At 37.6% G+C, this 15,835-nt stretch overlaps 1 protein-coding gene across 1 annotated transcript; it reads right to left on the reverse strand.

Annotated features, from left to right (window-relative positions):
* Positions 1-13,175: 13,175 nt before the first annotated feature.
* LOC140802113 (uncharacterized) lies at positions 13,176-14,577 on the reverse strand. The gene has a single exon (XM_073157548.1). It carries the CDS (start codon positions 14,203-14,205, stop codon positions 13,348-13,350), a length of 858 nt encoding a protein of 285 aa, XP_073013649.1. The 5' UTR covers positions 14,206-14,577; the 3' UTR covers positions 13,176-13,347.
* Between the last annotated feature and the right edge of the window lie 1,258 nt (positions 14,578-15,835).

The raw sequence follows: 15,835 nt of genomic DNA on the forward strand, positions 1-15,835 counted from the left end.
TGTTGACAGAGCGAGAGGGGGGATCGATTCGGTTGCTGGTGAAGGGGATGCTCGTCTCAATCATTAGTTTTGTTGCCGAAGGTAGAGGATAAGCCACGAGGAGTGACAAAGAGGAAGCGGATGAAGGAGGTGGAAGAAGAGGAGAGGTGATAGGCTCTAATACTGATACCACTTTGATAGGCTCTGATACCAAATTGATAGGCTCTGATACCACTTTGATAAGCTCTGATACCAATTTGATAAGCTTTGATACCAAATTGATGGTTCTTGTATCAAAAGATCGGCTACGGAATAATTCCTTAAGATCTGAATTTATTACAGGAAGCAGTCTGTGCAATTGTGAGAAAATATTTGTCAAATATTCTTCGGTAGTTAGAAAATTATGAAACCAATTGAGTTAGATCCGTAACTTCCTGATACATCTTTCGTTACGCCCTTCATAGATTAGAACTGCAGTAGGGACGGAAACACAGAATAATGTGGGTGTTAGTGGTGGTTACGAGTGAAGCGGATGTTAGGGCTATGAATAGGTATAGAGATGAGGGTGGATTGTGGAAGTGATTAAGGGAAGTAGACGAAGGCAATGAAGTGATCGAGATACCAAAGAAGAGGGGGGCTCGATAGTCGAGGGAGATTAGAAGTTAGGAGAAACCTTGCCAATAAAATAAGTGGAAGGATGGTGAAGAGAAAGGAAGGAGATTATGGTAGATAGATGATAGAGAGGCAAGAAATTAATATTCCAATAGCATTATGAAGTTGGCTGCCATCCACATATATACAGAGGCTAGCTAACAAGTCCTAAAACAATATGAAACTCTGACGAACCAACTAAACAAGTATTCCTTATCTTCTCCGATTACCTCTCAAATTAATCTTTCATTTTGTCATAGATAGACTCTGAATCTGGAGAAGTCATGAATATCAAAGTTGTAGATATGGAGGTTGCGACTTTATACAACTAGTTTGATATTATTTGGATATGTGTAAAAATTTTTATGAATATTTTCTCAAAACTACACAGAGTTAGATTTAGCTAATTAAATAAAATCCTAACCTATTAAGACTCTAACTAAACCAAATAATCAAATAAGATAATTAGACTCAATCCATTGAGCCTAATCTCCTTTTGATGTGATCCGATTTGATCCGATTCGTATCAATCCACCACGCTTCCCCCTTGCCCTCAAGGTGAAAAGCTAGGGAAATGCTCTAAAATGTCAGTCTCCAACTCTCATGTCGCCTCATTGAATGGTTTGCTAAGCCACTCAACTAGAATCTCCATCTCCAATCTAGTACCATGTCATCGTCGGCGCCTAGCAAGTACACGAACTGGCTCTATAATCTCTATCTCCTCCAATGGCTCTGATAGAACTGATTCAACAATCTCATGATATCCTATGCGCTCCCTTAGCAATGAAACATGGAAGACAGGATGCACTCTCAACCCCTCCAGCAACTCCAAACTATATGCAATCAGACCAATACTCTCCAACACCCGAATGCATCCGCAGTCCAGCAGCAAACCGCCTCGATTCTCCAACTTTGGATGGCGCTCTAGATTATCCAACACCTCCTACAACAATCTCAAAACATTTGGGTCAGAATTACACGCATACCTCAGCTCGTCAAAGAAAGAAAAGGTAGGAGAAGAATAGGCTGCAAACTCGGCGGTATCGGGTTGGCGCGATAGTGCATCCGTCGCTTTATTTTTCGTTCCCTTCTTGTATTGGATTTCATAATCATATCACAACAATTTTGTGACCCATCTCTACTGTACTGGAGTGTGTATACACTATCCCATAAAGTATAGAAGGCTCATTTGCTCAGTTCGAATAATGAATCGTGATGAAGTAGCTTTATTTGTCCATCTAAAAGAATTCTTTTTTTCAACAAATAAGTAAGAGGAGCAGTGATCTTGCCATATCCAGCGATGAAGCATCGATAATATCCGGTCAGCCCCAAAAATCCTCTTAATCTGGTGGTAATAGTAGGAATAGGCCAAGCGGTCATACATGCAACATTTTGAGGATCTGTCGCTACACCATCCGCTGAAATGATGTGGCCTAAATACTCCACTTGTAGTACTCCTCATAGGCACTTGGACTTCTTGATCTTCAATTGGTTTTGCTCTAATAAATTCAGCACGTCCTCCAAATGCCGCCAATGCTCCAATTCAGTCCTGCTATACACCAAAATATCGTCAAAAAAAACTAAGACATACCTTCGCAAGAGAGGCCGAGATATATCATTTATGAGGCTTTGGAAGGTAGCTGGAGTATTGATGAGACCAAAAGACGTCACTTGAAACTCGTAATACTCATCCGGAGTCTGGAAATGCGTTTTATGCACATCTGCCGAGTGAACTCTAATTTGATGATACTCGACCCTCAAGTCATGCTTACTAAATATAGTCGCCCCTACAAGCTCGTCCAAAAACTCCTCGATAATTGGAATGGGATACCGGTCCTTGATGGTAATAGCATTTAGTGCTCGACAGTTGACATAAAAATACCATATTCCATCCTTTTTCGCACCAAAAGCACGGGAGATGAGTATGAGCTATGACTTGGTTGTATGAGGCCTTGCTCCAACATCTCGGCTACCATCTTTGAGATAACTTCTTTTTGCACATGTAGATACTGATATGGCCTCACGTTCGCCAGTGCAGCCCCGGATATAATCTCTATGCGATGGTCCGCTGCTCTCCTCGGTGGTAACTCCTACGACTCCTCAAATAGTCCATAAAAGTTATCTAATTTAGGTAGTACTTGAACTCGTTTGACGGTCATCTCTTGCTGGTCCTAACTGAAAAAGATGGGCTAAATCATACGCACCAAGCAGCCCCACCATAGGCTGCATCACAGGAATCGGGGAAGTTCGAACACCATCAAGCCGCACATCTTTGTTTCCTTATTTATATTTCACCCACATGCTCTAGAAATCAAATATGACGGGTTCCAAACTATGTAACCACTGAGCACCAATGACAATCTTCGCTCCTCACAGCATCGACGGATACAAGTCCATAATGATGTCATGTCCTTGCACCCGTATACCGACCCGGCGACACAAGCTCTCCGCCTTAAGCTTCGTGCCGTCTCCAATAGCAACGTCAAACCCCGTAGTCGGTTCGGCATCCAAACCCAATCTCCTCACTAGCTTCTCGTGTAGAAAGTTGTGTGTACTCCTCGAATCAATGAGGATGTGCACACAATGCTTTCTAACAAGTCTATTTACTCATAACGTCATCGGCGCGGACGTACCCGAATATGCATGCATCGATATTTCAGCTTGGATATCTTTCTCCACGCCCTCCTCAACGGTCTCCTCTTGGGTTTCCTCTGGATACTCTCTATCATCAACTACCTCATCATCCTCCTCGGGACCATCGATAAGCATCACACTCCCGATCGGTTTAGAACACCGATGACCAGGGGTGAAACACTCATCATATTGATAGCAAATGTCATTCGCTCTTCGCTCCTCCACCTGGGTAGGTGTGAGAGTTCGAACGGGGGGTCTTATGCCTCCTCTAACATTGGAAGAAGGTCTCAAAGGTGGTCGTGGTTTACTAGTCATAGCCGCTGTTTTTAAAACTGCAGAATTTTTAACTAGCGTTCTAGGTGCAAACTGCCCATCTCGGTTGCCCCTAATTGGTTTTCTTGACCATCTTTAGAGCCCTATGCTTTTGTTCCATCCTCACGGCTTTTTTAAAGGCCTTCTTAAGAGTAGTAGGACATAGAGCACGAACATCTGCTTGTATCTCCTCTTGCAGCCCTAATATAAATATACTCATCAATGTACGTTTGGGCCACGGTGGCTCACAACGACTACTAATTTTTTCAAACTCAACTTGGTACTCCAATACGGTAGTCCTTTGAACCATCTTGCTTAATGTGGTGGCAAAATCTTCATATGCCGCTGTCCTAAATTTGCATGTAATTCTCCTACAAAAATTAGCCCATCCGATAAATCTACCACTATGAATAATCGATCTATACCAATGCAATACCGTTTCTTGGAGGTAAAAGCTTGTCATCTGGACTTTTGCATCTTCCGCTGTACCTTGATAATTAAAATATTGTTCAACTTGAAACACCCAATCTGTTGGATCACCGCCTTGGAACGTTGGAAAGTCCAAGCGTGTGATTCTCCCCGAATAGCGTTGTCGGGTTCGCGAAGGATCCTTGGTTCAGGTCTAAACATTTGTGTATATTAATTACCTTCTCTAAATTCTCGAGCACGTACATCACCATCTCCATAGGGATCAACCTCATCTTCATAGTGCCAATCCTCTTCATCGACGAAGCGCACTAGTGCAGCACACCTCTTGGGTTCCACCACCGTCGGTCTTGGGTTTTATAACGGAGGTGGGAGATGATGTGAAGGCATAGATAGGAGTAGATTATTGACACTCATATGACGCACCTGGACCTGTGGGGTATCGGTACTATAGGGTCCCACCGCTGGTCCTTCTTGAAACTCCGTTCGTCGCCGAGGAGATGACAAACCCAATTGATTCTCGACATATTCCTTAAATTCATTGTGATCTTTTTGTATGTTGTCAACTCTATGCAACAATATTTGGAACATGCCCTTTAGTTCATCCATATTCGAACCCATGGACATTGGTTGACTCGGCCTATCGTAGTCGCTCTAAAGGAATCGGCCTCACAGTTAGGATCATCATGCATTGAGTCCCCCCTTATCGGTGTGCTCTCCATAGGTCTCCTTGTTTATGTCATCTTCCTTGTTTCAACCATTAATGGAGGTCTGAGGTTCGCCTGCTCTAATACCAAATGATAGGCTTTGATACCAGTTTGATAGGCTCTGATACCAATTTGATAAGCTATGATACCAAATTGATGGGTTCTTGTACCAAAAGATTGGCTATGGAATAATTCTTTAAGATCTGAATTTATTACAAGAAGCAGTCTGCGCAACTATGGAAAATTATTAGTCAAATATTCTCTAGTAGTGAGAAAATTATGAAACTAATTGGGTTAGATTTTTATCTTCTTGATCTACAACTTTTGTATGTATTCCCTTCATAGATTAGAATTGTAGCAGGGACGAAAACATAGAATAACGTGGGTGATGATGGTGGTGACAAGTAAAGTGGATATTAGGGTTATGGATGGGTATAGAGATGAGGGTGAATTGTGGAAGTAATTAAGAAAAGTAGACGAAGGGAACGAAGTGGTCGAGATACCAAAGAAGAGGGGGGCTCGATAGTCGAGGGAGATTAGAAGTTAGGAGAAACCTTGCCAACGATAGAGGTGGAAGAATGGTGAAGTGAGATGAGGGAGATTAGGAGAGATAAATGATAGAGAGGTAAGAAATCAATATTCCAATAGCATTATGAAGTTGGCTGCCATCCATATATATATATAGAGGCTAGCTAACAAGTCCTAAAATAATACGAAACCCTAACAAACTAACTAAACCAATATTCCTTATCTTCTCCGATTACCTCTCGGATTAATCTTTCATTTCGTCGCAGATATATTCCGAATATGGAGAAGTCATGAATATCAAAGTTATAGATGGCGACCTTATCCAACTAGTTTGATATTATTTGGATATGTGTAGAATTTTCTATGAATATTTTCTCGAAATTGCGCAAAGTTGGATTTAGCTAATTAAATAAAATCCTAACCTACTAACTAAACCAAATAACCAAATAACCAAATAAGATAATTAGACTCAATCCATTGAGCCTAATCTCCTTTTGATGTGATCCGATTTGACCTGATTCGTATCAAGAGGTAACGAAGGAAGAAAAGCAAGTAGAGGAAACATATTTGAATAGTTTGATAGGCCTTCTAGATACGGTGTGTTCAACGACAACATGGGGCACGACATTTGTTTGGCCTCAGGAGATGGACATATATGTATTAGGATTATAATTTTGATATTGTATGAGATTTGAGTTGGTAATGGATTATTTTGTTCGTATAGAACACTATTTATATAGGATAAATTAGTAAATATTAAATTTTATATAAGATTTATATTAAACGGGTTAGACGAGTCGTATTAACATGTCGGGTTAACACGACCTGTTTAAGTATATGTGTTAGACAAGTCGTGTTAGTGTGTCACGTTAACTCAACTCGTTTATTAAACGGGTTAGATGAGACGGGTCGTATTACCCGTATATTAATCGGGTCCTATTCATGTTTACCAAATGCAACCCATTTATTAATTAGGTCGCATTCGTGTCAATGTAAAGTTAACTCGACCTGAAGCCGACCCAACCCAAACCTGCTTAACCCAACCCGATTGGCAGCCCTACTCATCAGGTTGGTAACGATCACTCGGTCAATATTGCCTATGACCCCTTGGTAACTAGTATCCTGCTTCATTTTATGCCTACATTTTTTTATCAACCAGGGTCAATCCGTTAATATGCACTTTTCCTAGAAAAAATGAAAATTTGACCAAAATCTAAGTGGTTAGTGTGTCTAAGGACCTAAATTTGATTGTGGCTGAGGTAGACTTAAGAAACCCTAAGATAATTTGAAGGGATACAATGATCTCTATGCTAAACATAGTAAAAATAGACTGTGTTTGGATCAACAGATGGCTAAATCCACCGCAAGGCGCAATGTCCATTTGTTCCTAGGTGAGGTGACTTATGGGAGATGCTCATGAAAGGCTACCATGATGCAAAGAGGTTAGGACACTAATGGTCGAGAAGAGCAGATGAGAGCGTTGACGAAAACTATAGACCAAAGTAGCAGCAAAGCAACACACGACAACCCATTAGATCGAGGACTAAGGCAGGAACCACTTATGACATACTCGTTGAGGGAATTAAAAAGACCATATTGCAGCCAAATAGCCACATGGTTTGTCCGAGAAGTAAGGAAGATGAGTGACCTTGCAAAAGAGCTCATGGAAGACCAATCAACTCCAAGTAGGTGGAAAAGAACGTCACAAAACCTAACTGTCTAGGGTGTCCAAGAAGAACCTAAACCCGGTTGTAATTATGTAGTCTCGAATTGAAAATTCCTCAATTGGCTTGGCCAGGATCCAAGTTTCAACCCTGAGAGCCACAAGAAGCCCTGCATTATGCAATCTCCATTGTGTTCAACCTCTGCAGCCTCGTTGCTATAAAACAAGTTAACAAAAGTTAACTTATAAACCCACTGTTCCTCTGGTATTCCTTTATCATTATTTTATTTTTGTTGAGTACTTTTGGATCCATCGCTCAACTTTTACAAGAAAGTATGGAGCAATTAGAAAGTGATTCCACCCCTTCATCACCTCCGATAATTGTTATTAGAGACATAAATTTAATGTTATTAACATAAAGATTAGTTAAAAGTGGCTATTAATAGAAGATATACAATTATATTTAAAAAAAAAATCAGCAGTTGGGTGAATCAAGGGTTAAACTAACAAACTCTAAGCATGTCAATGCTCAGTCCAATATTTTTAATTATAATTTTATGTGAAATTCTAATCTCTTTATTTTAATTATAGATTTAAGTGATTTCATATTTCTGATGGCTTCACAAACTATTAAATATGAATAAATTCGACATTCCATCCTCATGCCTATATATCAAGCAAACGAGCATAGTAAGCCTATATATTTTGGTACCTGTTTACTATGCATATCTATATATGTATGTAAAGAAAATAATATAATTCATTAGCAATTCAAGCAATAATTGTTGCTATAACCATCAAAGGTGGGTCCTAAAACGTTATGCCATGTGTCAATAGGACAACAAATGAATGAAGTAATCATTGCCAATGTGTTACTTTATGTTGGCACAATGTTCACTAAATTACTTTAAAAAGAAAGGAAGTTTTACAAATCAAACCCTATATTTATCTATTTTGTAATTTGCACCTTATTTTAGAGAAATTTGTAACCCGACTCACCATTTTGCCATATAATTTTTATTTAACACTCTAACATTATTTTGACTAACTAATGTCAATTAAATTACTAAAATACCTCTATAATTCTCTCTCATTTTTTATATCCCTCTATCATCTTTCCAACCTACATCCTCCACCGTCGCCATTGCCGTCATCTTTGTCGCTGCCGCCGCCGCCTCCTTTCCTCGTCTTCCTCCCTTCCCCTCTTCTCCTTCTCTTCCTTTTCTTCTTCTTCTTCTTTTTCTTCTCTGGGAAGAGAAAAATAAGATAAAGAATATACGGATAATTTAGGTATTTATAAATTATTTTATATTTTATAATATAATATTTTATTTTTAGTACCGTCTTAGTTAACCCAGGGTATTAAATGAGAATTATAGAAGAAAATGTGGGATCGAGTTATAAAATTCGCAAAAACGGAGTGTGAATTATAAAATAAGTAAAACTATGGTGTAATTTATAAATATTCTAAAAACAGTAGGGTTGGCTCAACATTTATGGAGCCTAGTTAGGGGTAAAAATGGATTGTATACAAACCAGATAGTGCTCAACCCATATCTGGATCCATATTTTTAGTCCGAATACAGATTCAGATACTAATATTGGACGGATAGCAAAATTTCAAATCATATCCTAACTAAACGGATACGGATAATTTTCGGATAGAGAATCGAATCTTAAACGGATGTTGATCTAATTTTAAATGAATTATGATATTTTATTTAGACATAATTAACACAAAAATATTAAGAGTTTCAGAAAAATTAAATTTTTTGTATGTCAAATACATATACAATTAGAAAAATTAATCTTTACAAATAAAATATAACACATTATTAGTAACAATATCAATATTCACTATTTAAATAAGCAAACTAAAAACCGTAAATCATTCAAAAAATATGCGGGTAAACGAGTTATTCGATATCCGTATCCGAATCCGAAAAACTATATCCGACCCGTATCCGAATCTGTATCCGAATTTTTAAAAAAAAATTCTATCTGTATCTGAATTGGATAAAAAAATTTTATCCGAATCCGATCTAAATTGGATCAGAATTAATCCGACCCATTTTCAACCCTAAGCCTAGCTCCGTAGGTTCAACATTTTGCTAGGTTCTCTCTATCTTTTTTATAAGGTAGGGCTAATATGGAAACAATTAAAGTGTAGAAGCAAAATGAGAGAAAAAAAAATACTACAGAATTTCGGAATGGAATTCTTTATCCTATTCCTCAGCTCTCAAGCTCACACAAGTGTTTATAATGCTCTCAAACATTGAATTTAGATATCTTGTAAGTAGAGAGGTTATGCTTTTATGCAGAGGTAAAGATGACACAAGTACAGCACTCTAGAGTATCTCAATCACTGTTTCTAAGGTGGCTGGCAAAGAGATCAAGGTTTCCCTCTAAATTATTTTAGGTTTATAAGATAAAATTTGTTTCAATTTGAGGATTAAAGTACTCTTAGGGTAAGAAATAGAACAACTAAATATCACAAAGATTATTAGGTAATTTTGCTAACATAAGTGCTTGGTCGGTTCGTAAAAGATTGACTGAGTTGGCTGATTTTTATCAAGAATATTGTTTTTTCGGTATAAAAATAAAATTGAACTGGTTTGGTCCGACCACCTAGTCCAGTCTAGTTCTTTGCAAAAAGTACAATATTTTATTTTATTTTATTTATTTGTTACTTTTTATAATATTTTAAATTATATATAATTTGATGGTATTCTTTAACCTATATCTATATCCAAATAAAGACTATTTGAAAAAACATAGGAACCTAGAGATAGAGATTGAAAATATTTAATTACCGTCTAGAAGATTTATTCCATCACTTATTTAGATAACTAAAATACGGAACACAAAGGCATATGTAAATGCAACAATATTAAAGTGGAAAACCTCTTACCAATTAAGGGTAAAAACTATAAATATTTTCTATGAGATCAAATCAAGCATTATAAAAAAATAATTATAGAACACTTACAATCAGATTGTTATTACCCACAATCCTCTTGATAGTGTTTTGCTTCACTCCCCCTCATGGTGCTACTGACGCTTAATATTATTTTTAGTGACACTTAAAGTTGTAGGTTTGTCTCTATAACACTTAAGATAATATTTAATGAAATATTTAATATAGTGGAACTCTAATAAGATAAAATATTAAACTCTCACAAATGATTTCCCCAACTCCTCCTTGAGTGATCTCTAAGGAAATTTTTCTCTTTTATAGCCCCCCAAAAAATAGGCTCCCGAAACCTTAATTCGGAATGAGAAGAATTTTTCATGACATATTCGAACAAATTCAAACATGCTCGCTTCAAGCTACTTCGAAAGTCTTTTAGAGCTTTCGGACAAGTTTTGTTCAAACGATTTTGAAGAACTTCAAACAATCCGAGTTTGTTCAAATAAGTTTGAACAAACTATTCAACTTTATTTTTTGAATATATTCTAGAGCTCTTGGGCAAGTTTTATTTGAACGGCTTCGAACAAATTCGAACAATCGAAGTTTGTTCTAATGACTTCGAACAATCTAAGGTAGTTTGAACTATTTTGAATAAACTACTCAACTTCTTCTCTTGAATATCTTCTGGAGCCTTAGGGCAAGTTTTATCCGAAGTTATTTGAACAAGTTTTGAATGAACTTCGAATAAGCTTTAAATAAACTTTAAACGAACTTCAAACGAACTTTAATTTTTGATGCATCCACTTTATTTATCTTTCAAACTCTATAGAGTATTATCTCATAACTTATATATTAAAATCAAGAAAAACTACATTATGACTGACTTTATTTGATTATCAATTGGCTAGTTACAAAACTTAACAGAGATAAATACCGCCAAGCTTATCTATTATCTAAAGTATAAAACAATCATCTATTTTATTCAAGTTTATTTCTTGGGCCATCAAAAATATCTTAAATCTAGAAGTGAGGAAAAGTATTAACCATAACATCTTAAGATTTTAGAGTACTCCATGAATCAATATATTTGCTCATAAATTTAATTAACACTCGCAGTTCAGTGTTGCCAAATGAAACATGTGGATATTTTTATTAATATATTTTTGGAATAAATTTGGATGACATGATTGAAAATATTAAAACACACTAGAGAGATCAATTTGTCACAGATTTTAGTGGAAGACAAAATAAAAAATTAAACCAAATATTCAAAGGCACTATTCACAATTATTCATCGGCACTGTAACAAAGACTATTCACACAGCATAATAATAATAGAATGTACAATAATAAGTCCCGGTCACTGCAAATTAACTTTAAGACCAAACTAATTACTAAATAATTATAGCAGGCAAAATATAGACTTACAAACAACTAGGCAACTGAGTAACCCTTCTAGTTATTCGACACATTCTATCAACAAACCTTCCAAAGATATAATATGATCTCCAAAATTTACTTCAAAGATAACATAAGAGATGCCATAGGTTATATGAGAGTCCTCCTCTTTTATACTTCTACCACATAAACTCCTAATATTCTTCAAAATATTTCCAGGAAGTAGACAATTGTAGAATCTCTACAGATCGCCAATAATTTGTTAATTTCCTCAATTTCAATCTCCATACATTAAAATTCTCTGATAATTTTTTAGTATAAACAATATTCAAAGCAATTCCAACCACTTCTAGTCCTAGAGGATTTGGTTTTCTGTTAAAATTATTTATAGTAAATCATATGACTTATATATCTGCTCATAAAAATAATCTAATTTACATAATGAGAATATTTTAAAACACAATGCCGATTATAATAAAATCTTCCAATTTTCTTCCTTGGTAATTTATGACTAAATAAACTTCACCAATGCAATGTTTAACTCCATTCATTACAACTCCCTAAAGGAGCATATCACAAGTGTTATGAGATTTAAATAAATCTGTGAAACCAAAAAACATATATACTAAGTGAAAGCATGTATGGTAAAAAAAAATATAACTATAAATGTGTGATAAATTAATACATATAATAGCATGCACATCATCTATAATAAACCCAAGGACACCAGACATACTATAATACCATAATTCTCAAGTTCTAAATTTTCTAGAAGACCAGCTAAAAACACTAGAAACCAATTACAGAAACCAGAGACCAAACTAAACTCTCACCATTTTTATCATTAATTAATTGATAAAGTGTCTAATTAATAAGAACAAACCCATTGCAAAGACCCATGTTCCCCCTTTAATATTATAATCCTTAAATCATTTTTTCAACCAAAAAAAAAAAAAATTCCAAACCTCATTTCGAAAACAAAATTCAAATAATTTTGTATTGCAACATTTAAATCTTCAATATCTCATAATTTTTTTAATAAAGTTGCTCAAAAATAATAGAATAGTTGTCATATGGTTAGGTCAAGATTCTACAACATTTGAATGCTAATAAGGGTGTTTGAATCCAAATGCCAAATATGGATTCCTCAATTTTTATTCCCTAATAGGTTAGAATTAATCTTCTAATTACATAAAAGTTACTATTTTTTTTTTATTTGAACCATTTTCATAGTCGTTATAAGATTGACTTTTGTAATATTTATTTATTTTTCTTAAAATTTTGCATAGTTTATCATATGATTTGTGCATATACTCACACAAACAATCTAGACACTTCTATACAATTAGAATATTTTGAATTACATTGCCAATAAACTTTACAATGATTTCAATCTACAATTTCTAAGATTTTATACACAAATAAATAGATACTCACCTTCGTCGTCACCGCTCGCCGATCGCCGTCGCCGCTTGCCGCTCTCTGATCGACGGCGACAGCGACGGCGATGGCGATTAGCGACGGCGATCGACAACGAGGTCGACGGCGAGCAGCGAAAATATTAGAAGGGGTGCCATGCGGCACCCCTCGTGCCATGTGCCGGTACGCGGTCGACACGGCCATCCTTGCTTTATTTGCTCTTTATCCGATTGTTTCTCTCATTCTGGATGCTCCAATTTGGATTATGAGTAACAAATTAGGGTATATTGTGCATCATATTATCAGTATTTGGTTAAGCCCCGACCAATATCCCATCTAAATCTATATCCATTTAATTAGTATATAATTTTAGAATTGTTATCTATCTAATATCTATATCTGACCAAAATTATAAATCCAACTGTGAGTCAAGCACTACCTAATCCGTTTCACCCTATGAATCATTCCCCTGTACTCATCCTTAGAATCCTCTCCTCTCCTTATCCCCTCTTCTTCAATCTCCTCCTCCTCATATTTAAACATGTTCTTAAAAGGTACAATACAGCATTAGATCAATATATGCTAAAAGAAGTATTTACAGTACACTGAAAACATTTTTAATACCCCATGAATCTAACAAACAAGCCAACCCCCTCGCCGCATATTCGATCGATCCATACCTTGTCTTCTAATTAATTATATATACCCTAAATATACTATTAAAAATAGTATATTAATTTAGATCCAGCTATGGCCTCCTTTTCAGCTGGCGCGAATCCGACGGCGCGGCATTTGACCTCCCCGCCGCCGTCCATCTTTGCTCCGGCGGATGCTGGCAGAGGGTTGACGGTCCGGCGATATGGCCCGAGCCACTTGGCGATCATGAACCGCCGCTTCCGCCACGGCGGCACGCTCAGCCCCTGCTGCCTCAGCGACCGCCGTGCCAGGTCAGCCGCGATTCGCACCGCCCGCCGCACCTCCTCCGGCTGCGCCACCACCACCTCCGGCATTGCCGCCGCCAACGACTTGTAACTCTCGGTGGACCGCGCCACCTCGAATTCCGATGCGAAGCCGACGTCGACGATGTATCTCTTCTCGTCAACCTCTTCAATCACGTCGATGTACTCGTAGTTTCCTTCGGCCATTCCTTTCGACCCCTCCCACCTCGCCTTGCAAACTCCCGCGTTGTAACCTCGCTCTCTCAGCCTCGCCATCACCGCCCTTCGGAACCCCGACCGGCTCTGCCGAAGCGCCGCCATTGCTTCCACCGCGATGACCGCGTCTCCGTGGAGCCGGATTCGAAATGGGTCGCCTTTAGAGTAAGGATCGAGAAGTTTCCTCATCTCCTCCGCCGCCTCCACGCCGGCGTCACCGCCCCCGGTATCATCGGACTCCTCCCCGCCGTCGGATTCAGCGGCGGGCGGCGCGACGCCGTCGGGCTCGAGGAAGGCGTGAACGAGGCCGGAGAGCGCCGCCTCGTACTCGCTGCCGCTGCTGGCGCAGCACGTGCTGAGGCGGGCCTTGGCGGCGTCGTCGAGGGGGTCGGTCGCGCGCTTGGCTCTCGCGTGCGCCGCCATCTGAGCTCCGACCGATAGATGGCCGGAGAGGGGAATTGCTTTCTCTCGGTGCTTTACAAGTGGAAATATAAACGATCAGGAGAGATGTCGACATCCATCCATCGATCACCGTGCTACAAATAATGTGGAGAGGATGATGAAATAAGCGAAGAATATTCTTCCTTTTATCTCCCTTTCTTCAACTTCTGTAGGATGTAAAAAATCCCCCACTGTGGACTGAGAGCATATGCTTGTTACGAGTACTACACGCCCGCACACGTGGCAGAATATGCTCGGGCACAAAGTTTGATGCCACACGATGAGCCCTGCAGCCGAGCTGCTCGTACGTCGATAATATTAAAATTATGACGAGAAGAGAATAGAAGAAGTGGTGAAAGGAAGGAGGGAGGAGTATTATTGAGAGAGAGGAATATGAGAGGAATCGGATTTATAAAGCGGGGGGTCGAGGACGAGGGAGGAGGACGGATGGGATTAGCGTCCTGATACGTTGAATCCATGTAAAAATGTCCAGGTTCAATGAACCAAGAGAGTAGAGCTTAGAGGTTAGAGTTTTAGCTTGTCATTGGTCAATAGGAAGTAGTAAAAAATTTATACCGGATGGATCGACAAAGAAATTGGAATGGAAACTGAGTTTTTCTATTTCTCTGAAACCATCTACTTTAAAAGTGCTCGATAAATGTATTTTTTTTCTCTTTGAAATCATATAATACTCTACAAAAATGATTGTAAGTATTGATTACTATAAGGAGTTACCTCTTCACTTTTTACGAGTTAGATAATCTACTAATGCAATCTCACTAATCAAATTAATCTTTTAAATCAGCAAATGATCTTAATTGTAATGGATATCCAAGAAACTATTGCTTAAGTTTTGAAACTTAATTAACCAATTATGAAACATCACCATCACATAACACATGCTAATCACGTGCCAGATGCCCACGTGAGTCAATAATCAGTATTAAGTAATAAAAATTAATTTATTAAAAAGAAATATAAATTCAATAACACAAGAACTACAAGTCGCATGCCACAACAAATCTCTAGAACCATGTATTCATACAAACCCATACTATCCAGCTCACGCAAGAGCTACAACATACTCCACATAATAAAAGGGAAATGTCTAAGTCTGTGCACCAGCTACTCCATAGTGAACTCATGATCCTCCTCTAAATCTATTATATATATATTCCATCAAAGATGATGAGCATAATTGCCGAGCAAGTATATTCCACAATAATCTAAGGATAATGAAAATATAGCAAAAATGAATTTTATACTTACATGAATATGACAATATGTAAAAATACTAAAATGAAGGAAATAATCAAGTCATAATTATCAAATATCCACATATTATTTTCCAACTTAATATACAATTTATATATCATAATGAAAACCTATGCATAATTTATATCTATTCTTATTTACTCCATCATAGAATCACGTAGAGTAATTTCATATCCATCCACAAATCATATAAACATTGAGATGGGAATTATGTATCTAGTAGTAACATCGCTCGTACATGCCTAGCGATACTGTATATGACTGGTAGTCTATGGCCATCAGACTAAGGACCTCAGTTATAAGCCCATTACTCTATATCTATATTATCGCACGTAGT

The sequence above is a fragment of the Typha latifolia genome, chromosome 15 (genome assembly GCF_019914945.1).
Source record: "Typha latifolia isolate L0001 chromosome 15, TyphaL0001v2, whole genome shotgun sequence".
Classification (NCBI taxonomy): Eukaryota; Viridiplantae; Streptophyta; class Magnoliopsida; order Poales; family Typhaceae; genus Typha; species Typha latifolia.

Excerpts from the sequence above, each read along its gene's own strand:
- LOC140802113 (XM_073157548.1), bottom strand. The coding sequence starts at position 14,205 with ATGGCGGCGCACGCGAGAGCCAAGCGCGCGACCGACCCCCTCGACGAC.